Here is a 14,372-nt window from a genome sequence, read left to right as displayed (position 1 = left end):
TTGTGTATGCTAGGATCTATTTTGCTTGGGGAGGGAAAAAATGCGGACTAAGGGTATATCTGAATGTCAACATGCGGAGATCCTGGGGATAGCTGAGCAGTATAGCTGTCAACATGGCACTGTGCCTGAGCTAGTATACCCTTCCCTGCAGACCTAAGTAGTTCAGGCAGGGGTACTATAGTAATGCTGCTGTCCTGCTTCTGGTACCCAGGCTAGTTTGGAGGTAGTACAGGTGTCTCTCCACGGCACTGCGTTGGTCTGCGTAGGCAGTTTTATGAGTCATCATGCGTGTCCTCCAGCATTTGCAAGGCCCATACTTATACTAGTAGAACTACCCAGGCATTCTTAGGTGGTTGCAAGAATTTGCCCAGGTTTCCTAATGATTTGGATTAGTTTTAAATGCACTCGCCCCTCCACAACACAAACATTATGAATGGGTGTCAATTCAAAATGACACAGCAACTGAACCTGGTAAGATCAGGGTATGCTCCCTGGTGATAGATTAGCCCTTTAACATACCAGACTGAGCATAAAGCACCCTTTAGGAGAGGACTCTGAGCGAGTCACTCCAGGTGGGAGAGGGAAGAGTCTCTAAACCAATTCCAGGCTTTTTTTAAGCTTCCCTGATCTCCTTAGAGAAGCCTGCACCAAGCATTTCATAGATGGCGATGTCACAGAAAGCTGATAAATACCACTTTTCACTGTAGCTCTCAAAAGCTTATCCTGGCTAACAGATGTTATCACTTTGGCTCCCCCTTATCTGGTGCCCCACCCTGCTTTGTACAGCTTACATATTATCACTCCTTGAATTAGGATCTCGACTCAGTGAACAACAGAAGCCCTGTAGGCTTCATAGTAACACGGATGCCTGAAACATAGAGGGCTTCAGCTGTGGGAAGAGTTAGGGGACTAAACAGTTTCACCTGAAAAAGGGTTTATTAAAATAGCATTTTGCTTTACAGGAGTTCCTGACTGCTATGAACCAGCTTCACTGAACAGCTGAGCTACAATCCCATCATCTGCATAAACAACACAACCCTGAACCATAACCTGGGGAAATTAAGCAGCCCGTCTGAAGCCAGACTTTTTTGCAGGGGATCTTTGTCAGCAAAGTTTTGGTTAGCACATGTTTTGCCTCCCAAATCTAAGGTAAAGCAGTACCAGGAACTTTCCTGAAGCACTTTTATCTTCTGTGCCTGAACATTCACGTGGTATCTTCCTAGTGCATCACTGAAGACTCAGGTCTTCTGCAGCATAGGAAATGGAAGCACTAGAAGTGGATGACATCAGCCCAGCCTTGGAGGTGACTGAAGATTTCTTCAACAGTTTTGATACCAAGCTCGAAAAGATAGTGCAGCCATCTGAAGTGTATGGGGTGCAGGAGGTCCCCGAGCTGGTAGGGCATGAAGTGTTCAATCAGATCAAAGACAGCAGAGATCTGAGAAATGTTGCTTCTTTAGCAAAAAGCAGCCTTATTTGGGAAAGCTGCAAGAATGGCCTCTTGGAAACCAAAGCTCCGAAAGCATTCCCTGCCAAAGAATCATTTACACTACAAAGGGGCACAGCCCCAGACAACCTCTCCTGGGTGGAGCAGAGAGAGGCCTCCAGTTTTAACATTTTCAATATCTGTCAGCGGAGGAGAGACCGACCCCGGTCTGTGAATGATATCCTGGTGCAAAATGAGGAAGCCGCTACTTTCAAGCCAGGGCACAACCGGTCACGCTCTGATATCAGCCACATAGACTGGGGAGTTGTCTTCACAGATGCAACTCTGCAGCAGCAGAGTCAGGGTACCAACTGCACCAGAGTCTCCTTCCTCTCAAACAAGGGAGAGGACATCCAAGGGAACACTGGTATGTGCCAAGACGTTGGGAGTTTCACTGAGGTTGGGTTTTTGATTTAAACAACCTTCTCCTGAAAGAGAGACTGATAGGCTAAAAGTTGTGAGCCAGGTATGCAGCTGGTGTAAACAGGTATAAAACTATTGACTTCAGTGGAGCTTAGTTAGCTGGCCCCATCTAAGGATCTAGTTTTTTTTAAATCCAAGAAAGAAGCAAGCGTCAGATTTTAAAATGTGTGTTTTCTTTTGTGTCCTCCCCTCCTGCCTCCATTTGCTGTGTTAAGGAAAGCTAAACCACTCAGATTCATTTATACCAGAGGGGTCAGTTTCTGATCTGTACTGTTATCTGGTTCACCCCTACTAGCACAATCTGGATTGGCTTAGCCATTCTCTCGGTGGGCTTGCAAACAAAAGCAGTTTTCACAGAAAAATCTAAAGGTACATTTGAGTCATTTAACTTCGTAGAGACACCCATGCAAAGCCTGATTTTTAGCTCTAAACTACTGTGTACTGTTTCCTTAAGAACGATGGCTACCCAGTTCACAATTAACAAACATTTAACAAAAGCTCCAGAAGGACATTTGTGCTTGTCAGTATTAATACATCTCTGCCAGCTTTGCATGGGCTACAGGAAGGCTTGTTATCAGATTGACACAGATCTTTTGACCGAGCCACAAGTGAAATAACATTTCAGCAAGCTGCACATTTTCCTTTTCCTTTCTCAGGCAGAACATTGGAAGAAATGTTGCTGTCGTCTTCAGAAACACCAAGTTGGTGTCTTCTCCTTTATTATTTATTTTACAGGTGCCAAAAGTGTGTTGGGTGGTTCTGGAAAACACAGTCCCTGCCACAGAGCTCTGACTATCTAACCCAGGGGTGCTCAGCCTCCAGCCAGTAGGCCGACTACAGTCTGTGGAGCAATTGCATCTGGCCTACAGGGTTCCCTGTGAGTTGGAAAATGTAGTGGTGGGGGAGTAGTGGCCATTCTCCCCTGCTGCCAAACTCCCATGCCTCCAGCACAGCTGGATCTGAGCCAGGTCATACCTCTTCTCCATGCCACTGGGTAGGGGCCAGGCTACGCCCCCTTCCTCCCCACAGGGCCAGGTCAGGCTGGGCTGCCCCTTGACTCCCTTTTTGTAACCAAATGGTTACAAAAAAAAACCTGCCGTGCCCACTCTGAGCACCACATCAGGACCACAGGTCACATCCAGCCCATCAACAGAAAAGGTTAAGCATCACTGAACTAAACAAACATGCAACTTAACTGGTTTAAAGAAAAACAAAGAGGAATGGAAAGATGACAAATGGCCATAATAGCCAGGCTCTTGGCATTTTATAGGGTTAAAAACATACCTTAGGGCCACATTATTCAAAGAGAGAGCAGCTCCTTTTTAAGTACCAAAATAAAGGTCTAGCCCATAAGATGCATCTTTCCATGTTGGGGCAGAGCCCCCCTGCCAGTCTACCTCTGGGAAGTCCCAGGAGGTATTCTGCCTTCAGCAGGGTCTCAGCGCAGAGGGGGAACATGTTGATGACTTCATCTCTTTAGGGACTATATCCTGTTTCCTATTGGTTGCTGGTCCTGTTTCACCCTGCCTCCGAGCACCCATGGAAACATTGGAACAGATCTGCCTATGTTCTCCTGTGTACAGAGACCAATTCCATCTTGTTGAAAGATGAGTTAAAACCAGGAGTGAGGAGGTTTTCGTGTGCCCATACAACAGCCAGACAGAGTCTGGCGTTTACTGCGCAGTGCATGTGTCCTGATGGCATTTTAAGTTGCCTTTTTTCCCTTTCCACCATCTCTTTTTAGGATGACAGATAAGAGAGAGGCTGGGTGAGGCCAAGGTTGAACCAGCATGGCTGACCCTGGCAGATGGACAGAGGGAGACAGAAACAGACAGACAGGAGGAGGGAGTCCAGGCGAGGCCAAGGTTGAGCCAGGGCAGCCAAGCCAAAGTAAATGTACAGGGTGAGATGGAGAGTGACACAGATGGACAGAGAGAGACACTGACAGAGGCAATGACAGAGACACTCTGGGTACCTGGGGGAGCACTGGTGTGGGCCCAAGGAAGCCTACAACTGGTCCTTACAGTAGGAGGCAAAACGGTTTCTCATATTTCTCCACCATATGCTGTAAACCAGGGGGTTTCAACATTTTTGGATCAGTGTACCCCTAGCAGCTGGACATGGAGTGGTGGGGGGCGTGGTGGCCCGCAGCCCAATGCGGAGTGGTGGCAGTAGCCTCGTGCAAGCTTCCCCTGCCCCCCACATCTGGCTGGGTGGGTGGCACCTGCATGGCAGCAGAGCATGGTGTGTGGCGGCACTCCATCCCTGCTTGCCCACACGTACCCCCTAGGGCCTTCTAAGGCTGATTTAACCCAAGTTGTTTCCATATCATTAAATTTTACATCCCCCTTTCATTTAGGTGGGTATGCTTACCAGAATAAATACAATTTTATCTGCATAGCTTATTTCCTTAGGGATAAAAAAGGACAAGTTGTACTAGTATCTGAGGCACTTTTATACCAGCCTCACAGCATCTGGCTTTATCAGTATAGTTATATTGGTTAAAACATGAAAAAATGAAAAACCTCTCACCCCTAAGTAAAATAATATTATGTTTAGACCAGGCCTTACCAAATTAAAGAAATAAGTTTTTGTCACAACTAGAGGTGCACTGATATATTGGTTGCCTATTGGATTGGCACTGATAAAAGGGAATTTTACATTATTGCCTATAGGCTTTTTTTGGCTGTTGTAGCTGATAATGTTCTCTGATAATTACGCTTTCTGGTTGGGGCCCCTGGGTGCTTAGGTTTCCTCCCAGGAGCCGGGGATACACCCCCATCCCCTTACTGGTGGGCTGGACAGGAGTGGAACAGCTGCTGCAATATCCCCGGTGCTGGCACGGCACAGACTGCAGGCTGGGGCAGGCACTGTAAAAGGTGCCGAATGCCACAGACATGATTGGGGTGGGGTGGGGTGGGGTGCGGAGGGGAAGGCAGAGCTGAGCTGCCTGGCCCGCCCCAGCGTGACTCAGCCTGCAGTTAATATCCGTTATTGGATCGGCATCAGCCAATATGGCTGGTTAAAATCAGCTATTGGTATCGGCCAAGAAAATCTTTATTGGTGCCCCCTTAGTCACAACATTCAGTCCCTGGTTTTCCGTTAGTTTTAGTTCCAAGTGAAGAGGTTCAGGTTAACAAATACTTGGACATTGATTTGAAAATGTATGGTATTAGAGGGAGTCCTCTTGCTCTGTAACCATGCAGCCTAGGAGCGGGCCAAGGAAGAACACATACAGCTAGCAAGAGTTCTCTTGGAGGCCTGTGGGCCATAACAGATACCAAAGTGGGGTCTCCAGATAGCAGCTTCTGATGGAGAGTTTCTCCTTCCTTTTTAAAGCCTCTCTCTTATTTTAAGCCCTATCTTTTATTTCCTACTGACTGCCAAGAGATAGATTTGCACAGAGGTCAAGAAAACATCCTTTTTGAGGACATTTCACTAGAATTGTTTTGCTTTTTTTTTTTTTGTTTTTTGTTTTTTTCTTCTTACCCAGAAACCTTTGCCACATATACAGTAAAATCTGGTTAATTCTTCACTGCCAGGTAGTTGGTAACATTAACTAATAAGCTGCAAATTACCAGTTAGCAGTAGTAGACCATTTTTAACTTTTAGTTGCTTGTGAAATGTATTCTGCATGCTATAAAATGATTCAGGAGAGAGTGATTTAAAAAAAAAAAAAATTATAATGAAAAAGTGTTACAAAAATGAGGGCAAATTTTGTGCACTCTGGCTTGCTAATTGAGCATTGTCTTGTTATACAGATAAATGCTTCATATATCTTACTAGAATTCAGGGCACTCACTATGCAAATTGCATACTCATTCAGGAGTACAATAATCAGTCAAAGACTTTTGCTTTGCATGCTTACATGCACTTATTGCCAAAATAGAAGATAATGCTCTGAAATGGAATAATTGATTATCAAGGTTTTACTAAACCAGAGAAAGCTGAAAGATATCTAGTGTTTTGTGAGCATCAGCTGACTTGATAGGTGCTATAAAGGGCAAGGGTCAGTACCTTTTAAGTCAGCCAATTATTAGGAGCAAACTATTGTAATCAAGTCTGTGTGTACATTTGCAATTAAGTAATTATACTTTACAGGTGATGAATTAGGACTCTGGCAGAGATTCAATGCCCTAACTAAATAAGACCCTAGTGACAAGTTATCCCAGTGATTTGACTAATTAGCTAGATTTTCCTGTATTTGCTGCCTCCCTTCAAGTGTAAGGTTCTTAGCTTTGCTTCTTTCCCAGTCAGGGCACTAGAGGCATCTTTTCTACAGCATCAGTGTGGACCTGTCTGCCTAAGGCTCATGTAGAGCTGCTGTCAATAAGATACACAATGCTAAAAGTAGAAGAGCAGTGTTTTCCCACCATGGGTTAATGAGGTCTGTCAGTACATACCGCCCCCCAGTAATTTGGCCTCCCTTTAGGTAAAAGGTACTTACAAGTCATGGACACATGAGAGTCCCAGGCCAAACAATTCATTAAAAATTAACAGATTCTCCTAATGCCAAAAAGCTGCCTACTCACCACTGAAATATTCCCACTCACTCCTAACTGAGAGTCTACATGCAGAGCCAAGGGCCTGGCTTTTATAGCTGTTCTGTTCCCAGACTTCCCAGTGGAGGACCAAAACAAGTCACATGACAAACCAACCGCAGTGAAGTAGTCAAAAGCTCCAGCCTCTCAAAAGTTATTGTATACTGAAGGTAATAGTTGCAGAAAAGTTGTAAAAGAGAAGAATTGAGCAAGGCAAGGAAAGGGAACTGCATTAACTAGAACTCCTAAGCTACATGTCCCCCAAATTTCTGCTTGCTATGTTCTGGCCCTGTGGTAGTTGGTGTCTTTAAGTAACTCTGTCAGAATCTAGTTGTAGTCCTAGTAGATTACCGTTTGCAAAGAGTTTTGTGCTTGTTCGTATCATTGAAAGGATAACTCTGAAAGTCTCTTTTCCAAAAAATATTTTGAGACGCATGATATTTTCTTTTAGAGTAGAAACCTTATTTTGCGGCATGAAAATAGCTTAAGCTGGTCGGTTTCTTCCTGTTAGTTCTAGTATATAGCTCTTGAAAGAGCAATAGCTGTTCTGTTTCTTTCTTTCCAAGCTAATGAAGTAACTGGAGTCCTTTATTGGGTTCTAAATATTTTGTGGAGTTCTGTGCTGCTATGGACTGGTCTCTTCTGTGAAAAAGAAAAGAGAAGAGTGTGGCCCAGTCATGTATACCAGTCCCAGGTAAATATATCTTATGGAAGTCCCTAAATAAGTACTGAAGATCCCTAAAGACTAACTTTAGGTTTGGCTAAGAGGTGTTATAGCAATGGGGAAGTCTACTGCTTCCATCCATAGTGTGAGAGTCCTTTCTGGGAGCCTTAATAGAAATTAAATATATAAGAGTGGTTGGAACTAGTCTCAGCTATTTCCATTTGGTCCTGATTGGATCTGTTTTCTGAAGAGGAATCTTCCTAGGAGCTTGCAAGTTCCTTTAGTGCTTTTGAGGCTATTCAGTTTGTTACACAAGAAAGCCTCACTCAAGATACCACTTATTTTTTCATTGTCTTCGTAAAGTATGTACTACTGTGAGCTTATCTGGTCGTGTGTGTGTGTATTTCCCCTTCGCTATTCATAAAAGTGGAAGGAAAAGGATTTGAAAAACATGCTTTCGGAGGTAGTATCCCCTTATGCCCCTTGGCAAAACAGCCTATAGGTTATAAACTAATGCTGTTTGTCTCTAATTTGTGTTTGAGTGCAGTGGTGGGTGGAAATGACAAAGAAGGAAGTTTAAAGCAAAGTCAAGTCAATCTTGTTTTCCTGGGCAGGTAGCCTGACCAAACACAGAGAAAATACTGTGTCCATAGCATGCAGTAAAGGATCACTTAAGCTCTTTAAAATACAATAGGTAAGTGGTTATCTTTGATAGTCCTGTGATTATTTTTATTCAGATCTAGCTACCCCTTGAGCTGAACAGGTATTGTAATACTTCTGATCCATTATTATGCCTATGATGGTAGTGCCTAAGGGCTCCAACTAAAAAGGCTGAGACTGTATTGTGTTATGTGCTGTACAAATACATAGTAAGCAGCAGTCCCTAAACCAATTAGAGTTTGTAAATTAACACTCCAATCCAGCAAACACTTGTACTTGGCTAGTCCCACTGTTTTGGGGACTACTCACATTAGTTAGCATGTGGGTGAAGGTATTTTCAAGACTCGGGCCTAAATGGATATATGGAAGAGAGACCAAAAATGTAGCGATTTGCAGAAAACCTCTCGGCAGACCTGTAGCAGAACTAGGTAAATAAGTGATGTCTCCTGACTCTACTGAAATGTAATGGCAAAACTCACTGACTGAAGTGGAGCCAGCATTTCACTTCTTGTACAGTATTTAAAAAAAAATAATTCTCACCTGTGTGACTAATAACATCACAGGTTGGTAAAGGTGAAAACTAAACTAAATCAAGCCCTTATTTTCCATCATTTCTCCTATGCCTCTTGCATTTCCCTCAGCCTAGGCAGGGAAGCACTGCCTCTGCCCACTTCAGCATGAGTTTTGCTCTGGTGCTGGTCATTTTAAAGGTGGTTTGCTGTGTTCTTGGCTTCTGCAGGAGTGGAATCACAGAAGACCCAGCTTTTAGTGTCTATACAGTATATATGGTAATAGAGCTTTTTCATCATGGGAAATGCGTTAATGAGACTTTATTTCTACTTAAATACCCCTTGCTTGGGATCAATTGTAGTATACTTACCTAGGAGTTCTTTGTAAGAGCCTTAGTGCCATTCCCTCTTCCATCCTTCTGTTCCAAGGACTGCACAGACTTTGGAAATCCTGGCTGAGAACAAGAGTAATCCTTCACATTACACTGGGCAAAGAAGCACTCAGGTAGCGGTGAGCAGAGCAAATCTGAACAGTGCAATCTAGGTGTGATTGTTTAACTAACAGTTGGTGAGGGAGACCTAAAAGGTCATCTTTAAGTGAATTTTTGGCTTGCAAAGCGTGGCAGCTCGGCAGTACTTGGAACTATTGGCATGGACTTACAGAAATGAGTACAGTGTGAGTCAATGGGAGTGTGGTGCCTGCAATGCCAGAGATGCCTGTGATCTGAAGGGACCACATTTGGAGTTGAAGGGGTAATTTAGGCCTAAGTCTTACACATTCTCTGCTTTCTCTCATACTACTGCAAAATGTAAATGTCAGATAGGAAGCGTTGGCAATGGGTAAAAGATTTTGGTCGCTATGAAATTGGGTCATGTTTTGATAAGTGATTAAAGCCCAGTACTTGCAGACAGGTATCTACGCGAGTAATTTTATGCCTGTGTATAGTGCTACAACCATCAATATGACTCCTTAAGATACTTGTCTGATCTTAGCAAACACACTTTAAGAAATGAAAAGCTCTGTCTCTTGTGACAGGCTCCCTGAAGAGTTTCGATTAGTGCTGATCAGTATTTTCTGTTGGCATTTTTCTTTGATCAATAACAGGCTTTTTTCTAAATAAAATTGTTCTGCCAAAGTTAAAAGTTTCTGTTTCTGAGAGGGAAAAAATTAAGATTGAGAGAAAAAAAAAATAGAATAAAATTGAGAATAGAAAAGGTTGAGTTTTCAGTTTTACATTAAAAACTTATTTTTTTTTTTTAAACAAACACTTTTTCATTCTTTTTTAAAATTGTTTACCCCAATCTTGCCTGTTTTGTTTCTGATGTTGTTGTGTTAAGTCAGTAGAGGGCAGTGCCATGAGTCTGTTTTGACTTTTCACTTCCTGGAAGGTGACCAGTTGGGAAAGGTTCTGCACCAGTAAAAAGATGCTGGTGTCTGGTAGGGGCCTGAGGAGTATGGTTCTGCAAGCGGTTGTCAAGAGGATGCTTGTGCTGCTCCAGGTGTCAGAGCCCCATGGGGCTGCTGCTTGGAACTCCTAGTAGGAAGATTATAGGTCTCCAATTTGCATCTTTACAAATCTTTCCCTAAAGCACTTACCTTTTAAGTTTGGCATGGTGAATTCATCTAGAGGGGGGTGAATGTGTTGAGCAGTCCAGCAAACTTGTGAGATGGCTCACTACTACGTTTTGCTCTATGTTCCTGACAGTGCAAGATACAAACATGAGTCCTCCTACGTTGTCATGGAGATGTGAGGGATGCAGCACTGCAGCTTTATCTGACCAAGAGCCAGTAAATAAAATTGTTGGTGTTGGCTGCCTCATGGGATAAAGAATTGGCCTAGAGACTGACAGTAGAGGATGCTCCTCTACAAAGCATCTCCAGGTGAAAAGACTGTGTGCTTCTAACTAGTATCAGATTTTCTCACCTTTCTTTCACTGGAGATGATGGAACTGGAAGAGATGGAAGAGAATTCAGTACAAGAGTAATGGCAGAGAAGTTTACTGGAACAAATTTGATCTCAAGAGTGTAGGCACGCAGAAGTTATGCAAGTGAGCTAGTGCTTGGAGCTTTTTGCACTGTTTGTTGCTTTGTTCCTCGGAGTTGGGGCTCAGCCTCTGTTCAGCTATTAAGGCATGTGTTACCTTGTTAGTTGAGTGACTTATCTCTAACAGCAGCCTTGGAATTGACAGAACCTCGTCAGTCTGAGCATAGTATCTGACAGTTGCCTACAGATGCTCATGCTTTTCTGAACCAGGTAGTGGTTCAGAAAATGCTGAGTTGTTCTAAGGTGCCACCCTGTCCTGCCACATATCTGCTAATAGCACAGCAATGTCTGGGGTTGAGATAAGGCAAAAGGATGAACTCTTGACCCCATATATTGGACCATTTGTTGGTTGCCAGCAAGCTGGCTATGAGCAGCTTAAGTTATCTCATTAAAATCTCAGTATTTACTATAGGTGGCAACTGAAACTGATGCTATAGTGCTAGGCATTGTTTATACACCTGTCAGAGATGGTCTCTTCCTTCAAGTGGTTACAAGCTGAGTAGACAACCCAAACATAGGGTGGGAGGGGAAGTGATTTGCTCAGTGCCAAGGCCAAGAATAGAATCCAAGTCTCTTGACTCCTAGACTATTGCCCCATCCACTGCAGTACACTGTCTCCCTAAAAACCTTCTCCTGACCTAGCCTGTCCTGGCAATGTTTCTAATCTGCTCACAATTTCTTGATCACTCTTGGGAAACTGTTGGCATAGGAGAAGCAAAGGAGGTCAGTTGGGAAGGCCTTGCTAGGTGGGCGAGAGGCACTGAAAACAGTGTAGGGTGGCTAGCCAAGGTATCCGTATTGGACAGATGGGTAGTGTGACCTATTTGCTGCCTTGTATGTATATGGGGCTGTAGGAAGGCTCTTTGGGGTGATACAGTAGACAAGTTTGCAGAGCAGAACGGTTACAGAAAAACAATAGTGATGAGCTTGCATGTGAGGCCTGTCCTGAGGCTCTTCCGACTGAACTACTGGCTGCAGGATGGCACTCGGTATAGCATAGATTAGGTTTTTCTCTTTCTTCTTTCCTCTTTCACTTGAGTTAAGGAACTTTAGGTATTTAATGAGCCAGACCCTTGTTCCCCTGGGGCAATGTTGGCTGGTTGTATTAAAGTTGTGATTGTATCTAGAATTTCCAGGTTAGTCCCTATTATAATTATTTGTGACTTGTGTGTATTTTTGGGGTCAACCTACCTCCTCTGATGTGAACTGTCCCTGTTTTAACTAGCCTTGTTAGTTACTTATTTCCCTTTCTTCCTTCCCTTTGAAGCAGAACCAGCAAGTGATTTCCACACAAGTTGCTGAACTGGTCTTTAATTTTGTGTTTCCACTTCCTTTAAGAGTGTTGTATGCATGTTTCCTGTATCAAAGATCTACTTGCGGTGCATGCATTTTCTGTCTGCTTCATGGCTGTGAGGCTGTGTCTTGATTGTGATTCGTCTTTTCTGAGTGTATCACTCAGTAATTACTTGGGCCTGATCTGGAAGCATTTGGGGCTCACTGTGCAATGGCATAAATGAGTAGACAAGGTACAGGGCAACTTCCTTTGAGTAACTCTTGATTTATGCTCTCATAACTGATAGCAAAGTCAAGCCTCTGTTTCACAAAAAATGCTCATTGCCACTTTCAGGAAAACAGATAGAAAACAATTAAAAATCTCTACCACTTGCTGAGCCAATTCATTTCATGTGTGCCTTACACTGAACTGTATTTTAGAATTCTAGCATGTGGGCATTTACTGCAAGGCAGAAAACACAACTGATCTGTTGCTGTGGCTTAACAAATCTGATCCTTCAGTGCTAACTGATGTATGAGAACGGGTAGCTTGAATAAAGCTTCACTTGAAAAATAAGCCTGTTTGCTCACCCCCTTCCCTTGAGCCTAATCCATTTCTTGAAATCTCTTATTTCATGTGAGGAGGTGGGATTGAATGCATATTTTTAGTGCCCTAAGTATTGAGGTGTAGTTGTTTTAAACATATTGTGCACACTTACCCTGACGGCTTTAGCAGAGTGAAAAGAACCAGATAAACCAACTCCACAAGGAATGGACAAACCTGCAGTTCAAAGCAGCTTTGTCTGACTTTTTTTTAAAGCAGGCTTTACCATCCTTGAGGTTAAAGACTGAAAAATAGTGAACAGCTAAGTGAAAACACTTATTTTTTATTAGCATAGGTATTTTTGCAAACTGCTGCCCAGGCACATAGGTCTCAGTGAAAGGTTACTTGGGAGATTTGTAGCAGAAGGCAGAAGTCAGCTTTAGCTCTTATACAGGCGTCGTTTTTAGGAAAGAGGTGAATCCAATATGCTAAAGCCCGGAAAATTAATTCCTGCTCCTGTAAGAGCAAGTTAGCTGGGAAGAAAAGGACTCGTTTTTTAATTGGGCTCAATCGTACGTGTAGCAGATATAGGCTGTAATTGTGTGTGGGACTTTGCTTGGATCAAACAAAATATGTCCAGCAGGCGAGTATCCCATTGAGCTGAAGGGGGCTGGTTCTGTACCTAATGTCATGTCCGCTAGAAGTTCTTGGTTAGGTTAGGCCCTGAGTGCTCAGCATCTTATGAGATCTAGCCATGCAAGTGGCTGGAGATGAACAGTCCACTGGAATTATAGGTATTAATGAATTGTCTGTTCTGAGTCTAAATTAATAATTCTTTGCTCTTGTAAGATCTGGCCCCATGCCCTTTAGCTTCCATTGTGTAAGGTCCTGGCCTTAAAACATGGACTTCCATGCAAAGATTTTCCAAGGGCTTTGCAAATATTAATGAATTAGGCATGGCCCTCTGTAACACAGGCTTTATCCCCTATTGACAGAGGAGATGTAGGGCACGTGCTGTCTAAGACTGCCCTGCCACCCTCACTCCTACTCCATTTCCTGCATCAAATCTTAGAAATAAGAGACTGTAGCCATTTCAGAGCAGTGTTTAGCACTTGCCAATAAGGAGACAAGTGATAAGCCTGAGACAGTGAACTGTAGAGCAGCACTGAGTGGCATAAGATGCAAGCTCAAGGTGCCTGCATTGCCTCATTTTGGAGAGTTAGCATTCGCAGAGCAGGCAAGTTGTGCCTCACAGCACTGCTCCTGCACGTAATGCAGAGCTTGAGTAGATATGACCTTGGGCCTAAAGACGGTACATGAGTTGTCCAGGGTCACACAACAAGTCCATGGCCAAGCTGAGAATGGAACCCAGGAGTCCTGACTCCTTCCTGTCTTGGAAATCACTGCCTAATCTAACATGCACTAAAATTAAAAAAAAAAAAAAAAAAAAAGAGGGAGAAAATACGTGTTCATTTTTAATGGAGTTTTTCGAATGTCATCCAGGTGGAAAAAACAGTTATATGCAACTATATGCTATATACAGGCAATGAAAAAAATATTTCAGGTTTGCTTAAACAGCCTCTGATCAACCCTCTTCCAAAGTCAATGGATGTTGGGGATGATCTGGGTATAAGGAGGAATGTTGAGTCTTAGCCCACATGTTTGGGGTCAGTTTGGTGCAAGAAATCTTAATGCATTGTAATAGAGGCTCCCCCAAAAGAAAAAATCTGCAGAGGGACTAAAGCACAGTGCTGTGCCCAGCCACTCTGCTTCAGTTTGTTTCCCCTTATTTTTCAAGAAATTATAGTTCAAAAAGGCACAGCCCAGATGTGAGCCATTTACTGCGATTATCTCCCTTTTTACTGTGCCTCAATTTAATTTCCCTGTTGGGGAGGAGAGAACATTGTTTCTGTTTGTATGGTGGACGGAGAGATGGTTGCTCTTAGTGGAAAGGTATTATCTGGCATATTGTGTGTCAAGGCGATGAGGGAGCAGAGGGCGGGGGAGGCACCTTCTGGTTCAGCCTATCTATGCCAGCATCCTTTGCCCTGACCTGAACAGTATGAGACATTTGAATTTTAATCAAGCTGGCTGCTGTTTTTGTCCCAGTTAAAGTGGGAGCCCATGAAGCCAATTCATAGGAGCTTGGGGGAAGGGGTGGGGGGGTTGAATTGAATGCCTAGTGAGAAATAGAGACAGCCTTTCTCTTGCCCAACAAAAGACAAGCA

At 43.4% G+C, this 14,372-nt stretch overlaps 1 protein-coding gene across 3 annotated transcripts in view; it reads left to right on the top strand.

Moving 5' to 3' along the window:
* The window catches only part of PLEKHM3 (pleckstrin homology domain containing M3), a 143,254-nt gene that overhangs the window by 18,288 nt on the left and 110,594 nt on the right, over positions 1-14,372 (top strand). For all 3 annotated transcript variants that reach the window (XM_019492253.2, XM_019492254.2, XM_059727108.1), the window contains exon 2: positions 963-1,853. In XM_019492253.2, the coding sequence (XP_019347798.1) occupies positions 1,262-1,853 (592 nt within the window). In that variant the 5' untranslated portion in view covers positions 963-1,261. The remainder of the gene's footprint in view (positions 1-962; positions 1,854-14,372) is intronic.

Source organism: Alligator mississippiensis, chromosome 4, assembly GCF_030867095.1.
Source record: "Alligator mississippiensis isolate rAllMis1 chromosome 4, rAllMis1, whole genome shotgun sequence".
Classification (NCBI taxonomy): Eukaryota; Metazoa; Chordata; order Crocodylia; family Alligatoridae; genus Alligator; species Alligator mississippiensis.
This window is presented reverse-complemented; position numbering and strand designations above follow the sequence as displayed.